Genomic DNA, 17,465 nt, shown 5'->3' on the forward strand with positions numbered 1-17,465 from the left:
GGTTGTATCGTGGTTGAAAGATGTGCTGTGTTTAAGTTGCAGCGTTCGGAAGACTGTGACAGGATTGTGAGCTGCACGTTAGTTCCTCATTTTGTGCCATATAAGTAACTTTATTTGAACAGGGACCGTTTTGTCACTAAGGGCAAAATAATGTGCATCCTCGGTAAGTTATGATTTTTTTTTAATTCTAACAGTAGCAAGACAGATCGCAGATGCGTACCTTAGTTCTATAGGTAGGTCTACATATTTTGTCAAATGCCCGGGGACTGATTGGAATCTCAAATGGCATCATCAAAAGTGCATGTAGCTATCTTGTAATTAGCGGATGTGATAACTCAGTTCCAATGTTTCTATCTTCTCATCAAGACGGCTGAGGCATGAGTCGCAGTCGATGCATGAAACATTTTTAAAATGGGAAGCCACGTTCTATTGATTCAGATTCTACGTAAAACACTAGGTCGCGTGCCTTACCTTTCTTTAGTACTTTTGAGTAATAACTGCATCATTTATGATGGTGTATTTTGAGTATCAACCTTTCTTCGGGCTTACCCTGTACCTTAAATGGTGAGTGAATGCAGTGGCACACCCACGAAATAATTTCGGTGGCCAAGTCTAGGCCAGTAGCGTGGATACAACTTTTCCTTGGAAGGGGTTGTGAAAAGATGTTTTATTTTGCATTTAGAATTTGCTTTACGTCGCACCGTAGGCTGGTTAGATCCTCAACAGCTCCGCCATCAGCTGTCATTAAGGTGTGAAAATGGGAAACCACGGAAAACTATCTTTAGGGCTGCCGACAGTGGGGTTTGATTCACAATTAAGTATTTAATTTATTTATTTGGGCTGAACAGCGGTCGCTTGGTAGGCGATGGCCCTTTGGGGCTGTTTCGCCATGGAGTTTGGTTTGGAAAAGTGAACAGAGAAGGAAGGCTCTTTAGCTTCCAGCTAGTTCTTCCGCCCGGTCTCGTGCATTTAGGACAGTTGGAAAACGTACACCTTAATAAATGCTCTTCATAAAGCCTGTGTAAACACACAAACTGAATCTATTTATAACAATAATCACAATCACCTCCTTTTCATGTGGTTCAGTTGGTTGAGTCGCTGTCCTTCTGAGTCCGAGTTCGCAGGTTCAAATCCTGACTTTGGTCGGTGGCCTCAAAACGGTGTTGAAATGGCAACAGCTCCATGTCGTTGGTTTCTGGCACGTTATTAAAAATTATACATACGAATATTAGCGTCATAAAACTGTAACTTTATACTACTACATTCTGCACCCCAGGCTTGCGAGGGAAACGAATTAACAATTTGCTTTACATCGCAACGACACTGATAGGCCTTATGGTGACGGTGGGATAGGAAAGGCGTAGGAGTGGGAAGGAAGCGGCCATGGCCTTAATTAAGGTACAGTATTTGCCTGGTGTGAAAATGGGAAACCACGGAAAACCATTTTCAGGGCTGCCGACAGAAGGGTTCGAAACTAATAGGACAAGGTAAACACTCCCTAGCATATGTTGTGACGTATATTTTTCTTTACCAACTAACAAAATATCTATACCCATACCCCTTACATTCTATATTTACTTATTTATTCATTAGTGCCTTTTTTACAGTGGCGAAGTTAGGGCTCGAGGCCCTCTTGTATACTTAACCACATACTAATCAAAATCTTAAATAAAATGCTGAGATACGTAAAACAGTTAAAACTACATAAATTAATAGAATTAAAAATATATTTAAATAAATTACTAACTAAATTAATATTAAAACTAACTAATATTAAAAAGTGCAGCTCCATGGCTAAATGGTTAGCGAGTTGGCCTTTGGTCACAGGGGTCCTGGGTTTGTTTCCCAGCAGGGTCGGGAATTTTAATCATCATTGGTTAATTTCGCTGGCACGGGGCTGGGTGTATGTGTCTTCTTCATCATCATTTCAATCTCATCCCGACGCGCAGGTCACCTACAGGCGTCAAATAAAAATACCTGCACCTGGCGAGCCAAAAATGTCCTCGGACACTCCCAGCACGAAAAGCCATACGCCATTTTATTTCAATATTAAAACCTCTTAAAAATGACTAATCCTCAGGCACGTACACACTCACACTTCAACCATTCAGTCAGATGTCCTCAGCAGGTAGTCTCGGAAGGTGACCTTAAATCTTGATAAAAAGCTAGTTTCTCTGACCTGAGCTGGCAGGGAATTCCATAACGTGGCGCTGATCACCACAATTAATCTATTAATTTTATTTGTGCGGTGCAGTGGAATAGAAAGAAAGGATCTAGAACATGTATTTTAAGTTGTGAAATGACGATAAAAAGGTGAATTTAGAAGAAATATACAGTGGCCGACTTTCAGCTAAAATTCCTAAACACCATCGTTAAAGTGTGTAGCTGCCGACATTTATCAGGCTTCAGCCATGGGACAGCCTGATAGTATGGGGTGGTATGAACATCGTACCCAATGTTGTAAATAAATCACTGCTCATTGAAGTTTAAGTGTTTCTTCTCTCGTCATATCAACTAAAACAACGTAACAATAATCAAGAATAGGGAGAATGAGTGTCTGTATTAGTTTGGCCTCTAGCTCAAATGGAAATATATCCCTCTGCCGTTTAAGAGGGTGAAGCACTCCAAAAGTCTTTTTATGTATTTCTTTCGTGTGACCAGAACAATCAAGTGTTTCATTGATAATTAAGCCGAGATTTTTAACTGTTTTACTGTGGGGAATAATGTTACCATTCAGTAGGATACGCAGGATTGCGACATTGTTTGAGCAGCTCCGTAATTTTTATGATCCAATTATGATTGCCTGAGATTTTGTGGAGTTTAGTATAAGAGAATTTTGTTGTGCATATATACTGAGTCATTGGAGGTCAATGTTAATATCTTGTCTTCCGGTGTGGATGTTGATTCCCATAGGGAACCTAAAATATTTGTCCTGAATGAGTAAATTTATAATACCAATATAATGGTGCGTTATTGGACATTATAAATTTTCCAGCTAACTCATTCTTGGTTGCCTGCGTTTCGCCCTCGTGTGCTAAGTTAGGCTCGTCAGTTGGGACTTAGCACACCACCCACGACGCAAGGCTAGTGCATACCGTGGAGGCCACTGCATAGGCTACTTGAAGCCACCAGCAGTGCCAATGCACTATGAGAGCTATGTCTCATTTCCAAAAATTGATGCCTGCCTGGCCATCAAATGATGTGGATGTTGATTCCCATAGGGAACCTAAAATATCTGTCCTGAATGAGTAAATTTATAATACCAATATAATGGTCCGTTATTGGACATTATAAATTTTCCAGCTAACTCATTCTTGGTTGCCTGCGTTTCGCCCTCGTGTGCTAAGTTAGGCTCGTCAGTTGGGACTTAGCACACCACCCAAGACGCAAGGCTAGTGCATACCGTGGAGGCCACTGCATAGGCTACTTGAAGCCACCAGCAGTGCCAATGCACTATGAGAGCTATGTCTCATTTCCAAAAATTGATTTCTGCCTGGCCATCAAATGATGTGGATGTTGATTCCCATAGGGAACCTAAAATATTTGTCCTGAATGAGTAAATTTATAATACCAATATAATGGTCCGTTATTGGACATTATAAATTTTCCAGCTAACTCATTCTTGGTTGCCTGCATTTCGCCCTCGTGTGCTAAGTTAGGCTCGTCAGTTGGGACTTAGCACACCACCCAAGACGCAAGGCTAGTGCATACCATGGAGGCCACTGCATAGGCTACTTGAAGCCACCAGCAGTGCCAATGCACTATGAGAGCTATGTCTCATTTCCAAAAGTTGATGCCTGCTTGGCCATCAAATGACGTGGATGTTGATTCCCATAGGGAACCTAAAATATTTGTCCTGAATGAGTAAATTTATAATACCAATATAATGGTCCGTTATTGGACATTATAAATTTTCCAGCTAACTCATTCTTGGTTGCCTGCGTTTCGCCCTCGTGTGCTAAGTTAGGCTCGTCAGTTGGGACTTAGCACACCACCCAAGATGCAAGGCTGGTGGCTTCAAGTAGCCTATGCAGTGGCCTCCACGGTATGCACTAGCCTTGCGGGGCCCCTTTTAGTAACCTCTTACGACAGGCAGGGGATACCGTGGGTGTTATTCTACCGCCCCCACCCACAGGGGGATCGCCCTTATTGCATGACTGGTAAATGGCTCTGATCTTAAAGCCCGCACCTTCCTTATTTTCACCTCCGCTGCCAATTCTTGGTGCAGCATTTTGGTAGCAGAGCGTTTATTTGAGCTCCTACCAGTGCTTTTGGGCAATTTTGAGTGTGCGAGGTCTCTCTCGGTTACGGTGTTACCCATTCAGTTTGGTGGCCACAGATATTTGCACTATGGCTACTCGAGACATGGCCTATCCTGGGTCTCTTCGAAAAGAGGAGCTATTATACGAATTATTAATTCATAATTTAGAGTCCAAAGGAACAGCTAAAGCGGACGAGCTATTATTGGGAACAAATTTAGGCAAAGTCGTCATAGTGCCCAAGTTCTCCAACAGTGAGGCTGCGAGTTCGGCGTCCCTTATTCAGGCCAATTTAACTGACATATCCTCAGTTACGGATTTTCTAGAAAATGATGTAGCGTCCCTCCATCAGTTAAAATGAGTACAAGGGCGTCTAACCCATTATGTTCATCGGACGGAAGATTTACTTTCCTTAGAATTAAAGGAGGAATTAGTAAGTCAAGTTGGAGCTTTAAAGGACAAGGCTGTCCAACTTTTAGGAAAGGTTGAGGCTTGGTTGGCCGTACTCTCCATTAAATCTAAACATGTTATTCCTTCTGTCAATCGGGTTGAGGAGGAATCGAATAAGGGTACTTGTAATCTTGAGTCTGATGGGTCGCAAGGCTTGCTGGAGTTGCAGCAATGTTCCTTACCTAGGATTCTTCCCCAGGCTAATTCCCCAAATCAACAATCAATCTTGCCCTCTGTGAACTTGCCCTTTTCTAGTATCCCTCACCCATTAAATAGCATGCTGAAAAACGTTATTGGTAAATTCCGCGGATGATGTAGTCACCTTTTTGCGATTTTTTGTTGAATTTCAGGATCATGCCCTCGTGTTCGGACTAACTTACATCCAAATTTTGCAAATTCTTTATCCGTATACTACAGGAGTGCTTTCTAATAAAATAATCAATGCCATTTCTGATCAGTTGTCACTTCAGCAGTTTCATACTCATTTGCTTACTCATTTTATTCCGGCTAGGGCTCTCAACTCTTTAGTGCTGAAATTTTATTTCAGGGTTCAACGCCCGGATGAGCCTTTAACAGAATTTATTTCTGATGTCAAATTTTACGTCAGGCTGTTTGCGTTACATTATATTGTGGAGGAGATCATTCTTACTATCGTAGAGGGCATTTCCCCATCATACCACTCCTGTCTCTGCTTTGCTACTCCGCCATGCGGACTCGCTTCTGGTTACTAGCTTGCGCCCCGCTGCTTCTAATGCGAGGGAGTCTTCGGTTGTTCGTAAGCCTAATTTACTAAGGAAGTGTTCTAGTTGTGGTGCCTCCGATCATTTGCGTAATAAATGTCCCTCTCGATCTCGTAACAGTCAGGGTGTTAGCGCCAGTTCTAGGGTAGAGGTTCCGTCTAGATCTAGTAATATTATATGTTTTCGGTGTGGAGTCGCCGGTCGTCTCGCGCGGCATTGTGTGACCTCTCCAAATAGTTCCTGAATACAGCAATAAAATAAAATTAAAGATGGCAAATCTTAGCCAAATGAGAGCTCAGCTTGAAGAGCATCAGAAGGAGCAAAAGGAAGAACTACAGAAGAGGGACGAAGCAATAAAGAGTAACCAGGAATAGATGAAGAAAATGAAGGAAGAGCAAAGGGGAATACTACTAGAAATCCTGAAGGAAATGATATGAAAGCAGGAGGAAAAACAACAGGAAATTATAAGAAAGCAGTAGGAGAAACAGCAAGAAATGATTGAAAAAATGAGAAAGGAAAGGTGAGAAGATCAAGAAAAACAGCAGGAGATGTTTGAAGAAATCAAATTAGAGGCCTCCAACTAAATTTTAAAAAAATATGTTTACACTATTTACAATCTTGACTGGGAGCTATAAAAATGTGTCCAATGCAGATTGTTTGTGTTGAATAAGTTAAGAATAAAATTAAAATCACATTATCATCTTTCCTCAAACGTTGCATGAAATGCTTCCAAAACTCTTACTTGCTTTTACTTAAATATTCCCTAATCACATCATAGCGCGGTAGATTCATTTGACGTAGCTGTTCATACTCAATTATCAGCAAATGTCATTTGTTATAAGGAAATGTTCTCAATTACAAATATTTTTAATATTTCACATACTTCAAATATCTCAAACACTTCAATCACTTCAAAACTCTTGGTACTATGTTTCACTTCATATGGAGAGAAAGATAATTCATTAAGTAATTACTCCCTTTAAAAATAACATGACTGAAATGTCATGACCTATATTTACTCAAATTGTTCATTTAAAATAATTATTAATCTCAAAAATTAATTTAAGTGCCCACATAGTAATTATATGTGACTGCTGTTGTGCTATCATTCATATCTGACAACTATTTAACTAAATTCTGCTGGATATCAAGTGATCTAGCTTGTAAGAAGACTATCAATTACCATTAGCCTTCAATTATAGAGAAAAGTTACCAGTGATACCGATTAATGCAGTTAAATAAGCTTCCTAGCTTTCCCTATCTGAATGAGAATATTTGTGGTTAGAAACATTGAATAGATATAGGCTACATTTGTGCTACTCTTCCTATCTGGAATTATTTGACGATCTAATGAGTAGGTGTCAACATAGGAATGTTATCTAGATCTTAACTAGTGCTATATATGGCTTGTTGAAGAATTAACAGACATTTGAGAAACAATTTTAACCATTCTCCATCTCAAATTATGTAAATTGAACTAATGTCATCGCTAATATAATCTACAGGGTTTCCATAAAAGAACTCTGGGGTTTTAAAAATTCATATCTTAATAACTGTAGAAGATAGCAAAAATGTAGTTAATTTCTCTGAAACGAGTAGCTCATCAAGTTTTACTCATACCAATTGGAAATGTTTTCATCAACAGTTGGCAACGCTGCAGAGCGTTGACCTTGAAACAACGTAGCGGCAGCCTGTGCTGTCTGGATTGCTGCACTATGGCGATGCCGCAACAAAAGGCTCAATATGTTATTTGGCTAATAGAAACTCATTCTGTTGTTACAGTACAAAGAAACTTTCGACGTAATTATGGTGTTGACCTGCCTATGGATAAAACCATTCGCCAATGGTTAAGTGCTTTCAAACAAACAGGAAGTGTTTTAAAATAAAAGTCGCCGGGTAGGCCACGTGTGTCACAAGAGAATGTGGACAGAATCCAAGCTTCATGCCTTCGAAGCCCTAAGAAATCATTGACAAGACGCAGTCTGGAGTTGGGGTTACCAAGATCAACAGTTCATAAGGTACTTCGTAAAAGACTTTGTTTAACTGCTTACAAACTTCAACTGTTACACCACGTTAAACCGACAGACAAGATTAAGAGATCTGACTTTTCTGTTTCTATGCTAAACGAAATCGATGAAAATAATGATTTTTTTTTTTTAAATGTTATTTTTAGTGATGAAGCAACTTTTCATGTGAACGGGTCAGTAAACAGACATAATTGCAGAACTTGGGGATCAGAGCTGCCCCACGAGTTCGTAGAGTATGAATGTGACACGCCAAAAGTGAATGTTTGGTGTGGTCTTATGCATGATAGGGTGATAGGTCCCTTCATTTTTGTTGAAAGAAATATCAATGGTGATGTCTATTGTGACGTGTTAGAGGAATATGTTTTTCCTCAGTTAGGTGACATTGAGGTGGAGAAAGGTTTAGTCTACTTCCAACAAGATGGGGCACCGCCACACTTCAGTCTGCGTGTGCGTGAGGCACTTGACGCTCGACTCGGCAACAGATGGATTGGAAGGGAAGGACCTATTCCATGGCCTCCAAGGAGCCCTGATATGACTCTGTTGGACTTTTTCTTCTGGGGGCATATCAAGAATCTTGTGTATGTGGAGAAAATTTGTGATGTTGGCCATCTCAGGGAACAAATAATCAATTGTGTGCCAACAGTTCCCCCAGACATGCTGGCCAGGACATGGGAAGAGGTGGAATACCATTACGATGTGTGCTGTGCCACTAAAGGGGCTCATATTGAACTTTATTAAATTGTTAAAAAAACTTGAAAATGCAACCTTTCCAACCATGTATTAAACATTAATATAAGTTTTTTATTTCATTACAATGCCTCAAAACCCTGGAGTTCTTCTATGGAAACCCTGTATAACTTCATTTACGACGAAACAATAATCATCACCAATACTATTCATTATAACCTTCTACCATTCTTCACATATAAATTATTCATTTCACATTACACCTCTCATGTTTCACTCTACATTACAATAAACATATTAATTCATCTCAATTTGACACTTGTTACTCTGTCATCATTAGCCATCCATCTGACTATTCCATTCTGTCCTCCATTCTTTTAAAATTCCATAAAATATCTCCATATATCTTGCTACAACGTTATCATATCCTATATACGACCTCATTTCATCTCAGCTCAACAGTACATGCCCTAACGTAAACCTAATGTTCACCATAATGTCACATAATATTCGCATTGAAGCTAAATTAACCTCTTCTCACTGAACATTGACAGCATTGCGAACGTAAAATTACATTATCACTGGCTAACCACTTCCTACATCAATGGATTTGTCAGTCATGTTAGATGATTAACTAATAACTTCTAACGTATTTACTTGGGTTGTCTTTTCACGTAACATCACTTCTTTGACAAAATTTAAGATAGCACTTCGTATATATCTTCCAATAAAGAAACATAAAATATAGAATGGCACTTTTCAAAACAAATATCATTTTCATTACTCACATAAGGAAATAACTGTAATGACTTATCTTTCCTCCTGCTTCTATCATTGTTGTCACATGTCCAGCTGGCTAGGACATGCTGTGTTTGGGTTCACGGCATCCTCTCATCCTTGTGGAAACACCTGGGACGGTCTTAGGTCATCGCCGGTTGTCATGGGCTGGATTTGTCAGATCGTGTCACCATAGCCCAGGTAGTTTCTGCCGCTGCTTCTTTAGCATATGATGTGTCTGGTTTCTTGAGCAGTTGGAACAGGAAAGTATGTCAACATAGTCATTTTCGTCATCTTACGGACACACAGCCTACTGTAATCTATTGATAATCTGTGACTACCGTTTCTTAAAATGATCTCTTACGATGTTTTAGAGTCTTTCAATATGTCTAGTAAGACTTCAATCTGACTGTAATATAACGTTTCCTAGGTCTTGTGCAACCGTTGTTGTTATTATCTAGCTTCTTAAGGCTAAACTTTATCGTTTGATATGTCGCCTTGTTGGGATCTTGTGATGTAGCAATGCGGAAATCTTTCAATCCGACTGTACAGTTTTATTCTACGGAGTTAAGTAAATCCTTCATCATTGATGCCTCGCGATGTTACTGTGGTTGATTATTATTATTTTATCTTTAATTTCGGTCTTCTTTCTTTAGGACTAGCCTACTTCTCAAAGATTTGCGTAGCGTTCTGCTAGTACTTCTCCAGTGAAGTCGAATGTTACTTTTCAATAATATATTTTAACAATATTCTGACGTCTTTCTTTCTCACTGCCTTCTACATTTCATTCCCCTCAAGCGCCTGATGGAAGCATCATTCTTTTAACATTTATGAATACATTCACGTTTTATTACTGTCGTTCTCACAGCTTAGACACCATTTTCGTTCCAAATAAACTTCACTGCAAACAGTGAAATGACACAAAATCGCAAGCAATATATTTAATCACAGTGGGAGAAGAAATGAACACTTACGCTATTCTGAAAGTAAAGTTTCGGTCAGATCGGAGTAAACGCAAGTGCCGGCAATGAAGTTAAATAGAATGAACAACTTCATAGTATGTCAAGGAAGTCCAGATGGACACAATAGTGAAATAAGTATCATCATGATGGCAGTGTCAAAAAGACAAAAAAACATCAGATTTGGATTGTTGAGGAAACCATACACTGAGATAAAAAGACAGACATTTTTATCAGATAAATGCATCGAAGATTAGAGTCTCAATTAATCTCATAAGACACCAAGAAAAAAAAAGTATTGCAAGAAAAGAACACATCAGCATGAATACGATAGTAATTTAACGCGAAATAAGCCAAGAAATAGGTATAAACCGCGTTATCTACATATTAAATGCTAGCCAAAATTCAATAACCAACCTGCCATAACACGCTGACAGGATTGAGAATAAATACCCTGAGAAGATGGCTGGGATTCCTTTACTCATTCGGGACAAATATTTCAGACTCCCTATGGGAATCAACACGTATACCACCTACCTGGATGCAGGAAGCACATAATACATAGTCCCAGTGAGAATTTCTCTTCTAATAGTTTAAGCATGAGGGCCGTGGCTTTGAATACGTTCAAAATGCCCACTTCTATTCCATAACAACTGGTATCCCAACTCTCAGGACCACTTACTAGTCTACTCAACTGTTGCCTATGGTACATGAACAAGGATGTGACTACAGGAACACACACCTCGCAATAGAAATCAGATACAGTAGAAGTCCGTTATAGCGAGAATTCATAACAGCGAAAATGTTACTCGCTATAACGGATTGTCGTTATATCCGATTTTTGTATAAAAGTCGGAAAACCCTTCATGCACTTTAAAATCGGTACGAAAAGGCAATCAGTTTGTTTAAAACTTGCGTTTCTGCAGATGATATCTACACTAAGGCTTACTTGTTTGTTATTTTTTGTAATCCGATACTACGTGAAAGTGTATGTTTAATTTCATTCTGAAAAAAATAAAGTACCGTATTTCTCCGAATTCAAGATGAACACCACTTTCTCCTTCAAAAAATTTAAATCAGGCTCAAAAAGAAGTTTGTAAAATCATATGAATGTCATGTTGTACAGTAAGCCTACGCATTTTTAGACTATTTTTAGACGCCGAACATTGACTTTCGTCACGCCGTATTTTTTTTCTTTTGCGGCTGCACAATTATTCTTTATTTCCACGGATTTAAGGACCATTAACTTAACATTGGCATCATAATACCGAAGAGAACTCGTTGAAAATTTTCCGGCAATACCTATTCCATGCGTCTCTACAGTACAACGATCCATCAGGAAATTATTCTTGCTGTCTATAAAACTTACTTTTACGCAGCGTCAGATATAACCGGCTACAGCTATACGCACGCCTCCCTTGTCGGGTTCGGCCAAATTCAGCGGCTAGCGATGTATAGGCCTAATCGCGAATGTTGAAAGTCAACGAACGAGTTTATTGCACCACGGTATGGCCATTTCGCCCTTCCGTTTTTCGTGCACATACCTCACAATTTTATCTTCGACTTCTTTAAAGCTTCTTTGTTGCGGATGACTGAATGCAGTTTTTAGCTCTTTGTCTTCACGCTAACGCCAAATATTGGCTTTAGTTAGGCCTATGCCGTATTTTCTTGTGGCTGTACAATTATTCTAATTTCCGAGTGTTTAATAAACATTAACTTAAAATTGGCATATTATCGACTAGAACCCATTGAAAATTTGCTGGCAATACCTTTCCCATGTATCTTTACAATATGACTATCCATCACGAAAATATTCCTGCTGTCTATAAATTTTATTTTACTAAGCATCAAGTACAATAGACGCGTTATGACTGCCACTGAGTAGCCATGGCTTTTCTAAGAATTCGATGGGTCGCATGTTTTTATGCCATTCTGCAGATTTGAGAAATACACAGGCACTGTACAACCGGCTGTCGCGGCTAGCGATGTGTAGTAAAGAGGCGGTCGTTTATTGTCAACGAGTTCTGTGCGCGTGTGAAAAGAAGCAGCGTGGTTACCACGGTAGTTGCCAGTGGTATCCATTAACTTACCGTATGATGAAAACACACTTCAAGTGCCAGTAGAGAAATTATACCTTTCTCGCTATAAATTTTCATAATAGCCTTTCCATAATTTAACCAGACGCAACAAAATATAAACTAACCTCTGAAATCAATTAAGCACTCTGCCATATCTCGAGGTGTATCCCATTCTTATTTAATTGCAGTATTTAGCCTCAAAATTAAGCGGTCGTTTAGTCAGCCTTAATTTTTAACGAGTTAACCACTGTTATCAGACATGTTATTTATGCATTTATTATGAAAATATGTTCTCTTTCATTTAGAATTTTCTTTACGGAACAGCTGTCGACGGATATTACCAATCGACTCCGACATTGCCTTCGAATGTCAACGAGAGTAATCGCTAGTGCACATAGCGCGGAAACGATGCCGAAGGTAATCGATCGCATACAATATCATCGCTGGGGTGCATAAATATCGGTAATGGAAAAAATCGTGTGTGCTTAATCGCTCGTAATAACGGATGCGCCAGTGATAGGGTTCTCGCTGTAACCGAAGGACGATACACAGTTTAATATAGGTATTTTGAAGGGACAGAAAAAAGTCGTCGTTATAACGGAGCTCTCGTTATATGCCGTACTCCCTATAGCGGACTTTTACTGTATCTATGACAGATTATGATAAGAGGAGTATGAAGGAGAGAATATCAACACAAATACAGTATTCATATAAGAAGAGAGAAGACGACTTAATGACTGAAAGAAAACACAAAACAAAAATTCCTTGACAGAAAATATTTAGATAATGCATTCAAGGTAATGGATATGGAATGATGGTGACAACAATGATAATATGCAAATATAGTTCTTTCACATTTCAATATGTGAGCAAGAATAGACAACATTTGGTGAGGCAGTTCAGTAAATCATTTAATAAAGGCTGCAAGGAAACAATACTAATTTGATTCCAGAGCAAGTATTAGCATAATATTGCATGCATTATTTCAAGAAATCAAGACAAAAATTAAATCACCAACTTCCAACATATCAGCTAAGGTACTTGCAAAGTTCGTACATCTATACAATGGACCGTACGTAATCAAGAGAGTATTCGGAAACAATGCGTACGAAGTTGAAAACATTAACGGTGGTTACAGGAGTATCAACAATGCAGCAAGCTTGAAACTATATTACAAGGAAGAAAAGGAACAGGTACCGAATAACATGTTGGAACTAGCCAATGAAAAGATATAATCTAATTTGGATTATGAAACAGACAACAGTAATGAGTAAGGCTAAATGAAGGAAAGCAGGTCATATAACAGCATAAGCATTGCAACATAAGCATAATAAGAACAAGTACGAAACATGATTACAACATACTGAACATTCAAGCCTCATGATATAACAGAGTTCAGATAATAACTCGGAATAGTGCAATGTTACACTGGAATTGAAATGAAATATATAAACATATCGCAAGCAATATATTTAATCACAGTGGGAGAAGAAATGTATAATTACACTATTCTGAAAGTAAAGTTTCAGTCAGATCGGAGTAAATGAAAGCACCCACAACGAAGTTAAATAGAATGAACAACTTCATAGTATGTCAAGGAAGTCCAGATGGACACAATAGCAGAATACGTATCATCATGATGGCAGTGTCAAAAAGACAAAAAATCATCAGGTTTGGATTGTTGAGGAGAGCCCACACTTAGATAAAAAGACAGACATTTTCATCAGATAAACACATCAAAGATTAGAGTCTCGATTAATCTCATAAGACTCCAAGAAAAAAAAAAGTACCGGTATTGCAAGAAAAGAACACATCAGCGTGAATATAATAGTAATTTATCATGAAAAAACCCAAGAAATAGGTAAAATAGGCAAAATTCAATAACCAAAATGCCATAAAAACACCGACAGGATTGAGAATAAATACCCTGAGAAGCTGGCTGGAATTCCTTTACTCATTCGGGACAAATATTTCAGGCTCCCTATGGAAATCAACATCTATACCACCAACCTGGACGTGGGAAGGGGATAATACATAGTCCCAGTGAGAATTTCTCTTCTAATAGTTTAAGCACAAGGAGGGCCATGGCTCAGAATAGTTCAAAATGCCCACTCCTCTTTCATAACAACTGGTATTCCAACTCTCAGGACCACTTACTAGTCTACTCAACCGTTGCCTATGGTTCATGAACAAGGATGTGACTACAGGAACCCACACCTCGCAATAGAAATCAGACATCTATAACAGATTATGATAAGAGGAGTATGAAGGAGAGAATCCCAACACAAATATTCATACAAGAAGAGAGAAGACGACTCAATGACTCAAAGGAAAAACAAAACAAATATATGAGCAAGAAAAGACAACATTTGGTGAGACAGTTCAGGAAATCATTTAATAAAAAGCTGCTAGGAAACAATACTAATTTGACTCTGGAGCAAGTATTAGCATAATATCGCGTGCATTATTTCAAGAAATCAAGACAAAAATTAAATCACCAACTTCCAACATATCAGCTAACATATTTGCAAAGTTCATACATCTATACAATGGACTGTACGTAATCAAGAGAATATTTGAAAATACAAGAGAATATTTGAAAATAATGGGTACGAAGTTGAAAACATGAACGGTACTTACAGGAGTATCCACAATGCAGCAAGCTAGAAACTATATTATAAGGAAGAAAGGGAACAGGTACCGAATAACATGTTGGAACTAGCCAATGAAAAGATATAATCTAATTTGGATTATGAAACAAACAATAGTAATGAGTAAGGCTAAATGAAGGAATGCAGGTCATATAACAGCATAAGCATTGCAACATAAGCATAATAAGAACAAGTACGAAACTAGATTACAAAGTACTGAACATTCAAGCCTCATGATATAACACAGTGCAGATAATAACTCGGAATAGTGCAATATTACATTGGAATTGAAATGAAATATATAAATATATCGCAAGCAACATATTTAATCACAGTGGGAGAAGAAATGTATAATTACACTATTCTGAAAGTAAAGTTTCAGTCAGATCGGAGTAAACGCAAGCACCCGCAACAAAGTTAAATAGAATGAACAACTTCATAGTATGTCAAGGAAGTCCACATGGACACAATAGCGGAATATGTATCATCATGATGGCAGTGTCAAAAAGACAAAACATCATCAGATTTGGATTGTTGAGGAGAGCCCACACTGAGATAAAAAGACAGACATTTTCATCAGATAAACACATCAAAGATTAGAGTCTCAATTAATCTTATAAAACTCCAAGAAAAAAAAGTACCGGTATTGCAAGAAAAGAACACATCAGCGTGAATACAATAGTAATTTATCACGAAATAAGCCAGGAAATAGGTATAAAATGCGTTATCTACATATTAAATGCTAGGCAAAATTCAATAACCAACCTGCCATAAAAACGCCGACAGGATTGAGAATAAATGCCCTGAGAAGCTGGCTGGGATTCCTTTACTCATTCGGGACAAATATTTTAGGCTCCCTATGGGAATCAACATCTATACCACCGAACTGGATGCGGGAAGGGCATAATACATAGTCCCAGTGAGAATTTCTCTACTAATAGTTTAAGCATAAGGAGGGCTATGGCTCAGAATACATTCAAAATGGCCACTCCTATTCCATAACAACTGGTATCCCAACTCTCAGGACCACTTACTAGTCTACTCAACTATTGCCTATGGTTCATGAACAAGGATGTGACTACAGGAACCCACACTTCACCATACAAATCAGATATCTATAACAGATTATGATAAGAGGAGTATGGAAGAGAGAATACCAAAACAAATATTCACACAAGAAGAGAGAAGAAGACTCAATGACTGAAAGGAAAAACAAAACAAAAATTCCTTGACAGAAAATATTTAGATAACGCATTCAAGGTAATGGATATGGAATGATGGTGACAATAATGATAATATGCAAATATAGTTCTTTCACATTTCAATATGTGAGCAAGAATAGACAACATCTGGTGAGGCAGTTCAAGAAATCATTTAATAAAGGCTGCAAGGACATAATACTAATTTGGAATGCCCTCAATTTCCACTTTAACAAAATACAGTAATTTAAAATATAGCATTAGTAAGTTGCCATTACCCTTTATCCCACAAAGCACTATGAATGCGGTGCTTCTTTTCCAAATCAATCGGTTCGGTCACAGATGAAGAGGGTGAAACAGGTTGTGATGCAGGAGGGTGAAGAGGTTGGGTCTCTTCTACAGCATCCTTGGGTGTCACAATGCGCTCTTCTTTGCTCTTTTTCCGTTGATGGAAAAACATGGTTTATCCTCTCACAACAATCTCTGAAAATAAGAAGCAATGAAAAATCATTACATGGTAACAAAATAATTGAAATCCTGTTACAACAATAAGCCTAGACTTAAAAATTTTATCTATATAAATGAAATTATAGTTTTGTCTGTACACTTCAACTGTTTGTCTCATACTTCTCTTTTATCTGAGCAGATATACAAAAATAAAAAGTATGTTCATATCAACTTTTGCCTATCTGTTTGTGTTACGATCACAGAAAAATGGCATATTTAGATATTTAGATACAGAGATAGCTGGGGTTTGCTCCGAGCTGTCTGCGGAGAAATGGCGTGGAATAACATTAGTAGTCGAATAAGTTTGAGTGGCATCTTTAAAAGCAGAAAAGATCACAATATGAAGGTAAAGTTGGAATTCAAGAGAACAAATTTGAGCAAATATTTGTTTACAGGAAGGGGAGTTAGGGATTGGAATAACTTACCAAGGGAGATCTTCAATAAATTTCCAGTGTCAGTGAAATCATTTAAGAAATGGCTAGGAAAACGACAGATAGGGAATCTGCCACCTGGGCGACTGACCTAATTGCAGATCAGTATTGATTAACTGATTGACTGTATTGATTGATTGATTGATTGATTGATTGATTGATTGATTGATTGATTGATTGATTGATTGATTGATTGATTGATTGATTGATTGATTGATTGATTGATTGATTGGGGTGTGAACTAGGCTATATATTATTTGATTAGTGTATAGTGACAAAATAGTATTAAGGGGACCAAAATAGGGTGTGTCAAATTCCTACATTAATCTTAGCTGTATCCAAAAACTGTCAGTCTCTTGGTCTAGAGGTAGCATGTCTACCTCTTACTCAGAAGCACTGGGTTTGATTCCTGACCTGGTCAGGGATTTTTATGTGGATCTGAAGGTTGGTTGAAGGTTCACTCAGCCTATTTGATTAAAATTGAGAAGCCATCTGACGGTGAGCTTGTGGTCCCAGCCTAGAAGGCCAAATAATTGATATCTTTTAAATTTTATTTTGAGATTAACATTAAAACAAAAGAGAAAACATCTTTAAATGAAATGTTTATGCAATTGGAGCCTGTAAACAACTGAAAAAAGAACAGATAGACAAAGTCAACTGCACACCCATTACTGTGACTCAAATTGGTGCACCCAATCTA

General features: G+C 38.2%; 1 protein-coding gene across 1 annotated transcript in view; it reads right to left on the reverse strand.

Annotated features, from left to right (window-relative positions):
• Positions 1–17,465, reverse strand: part of LOC136880897 (cytosolic phospholipase A2) — a 421,785-nt gene that overhangs the window by 277,633 nt on the left and 126,687 nt on the right. The window contains exon 2 of the mRNA XM_067153430.2: positions 16,106–16,310. Coding sequence (XP_067009531.2) covers positions 16,106–16,287 — 182 coding nt within the window. The 5' untranslated portion in view covers positions 16,288–16,310. The remainder of the gene's footprint in view (positions 1–16,105; positions 16,311–17,465) is intronic.

The sequence above is a fragment of the Anabrus simplex genome, chromosome 1 (assembly GCF_040414725.1).
Source record: "Anabrus simplex isolate iqAnaSimp1 chromosome 1, ASM4041472v1, whole genome shotgun sequence".
NCBI classification, from domain to species: domain Eukaryota; kingdom Metazoa; phylum Arthropoda; class Insecta; order Orthoptera; family Tettigoniidae; genus Anabrus; species Anabrus simplex.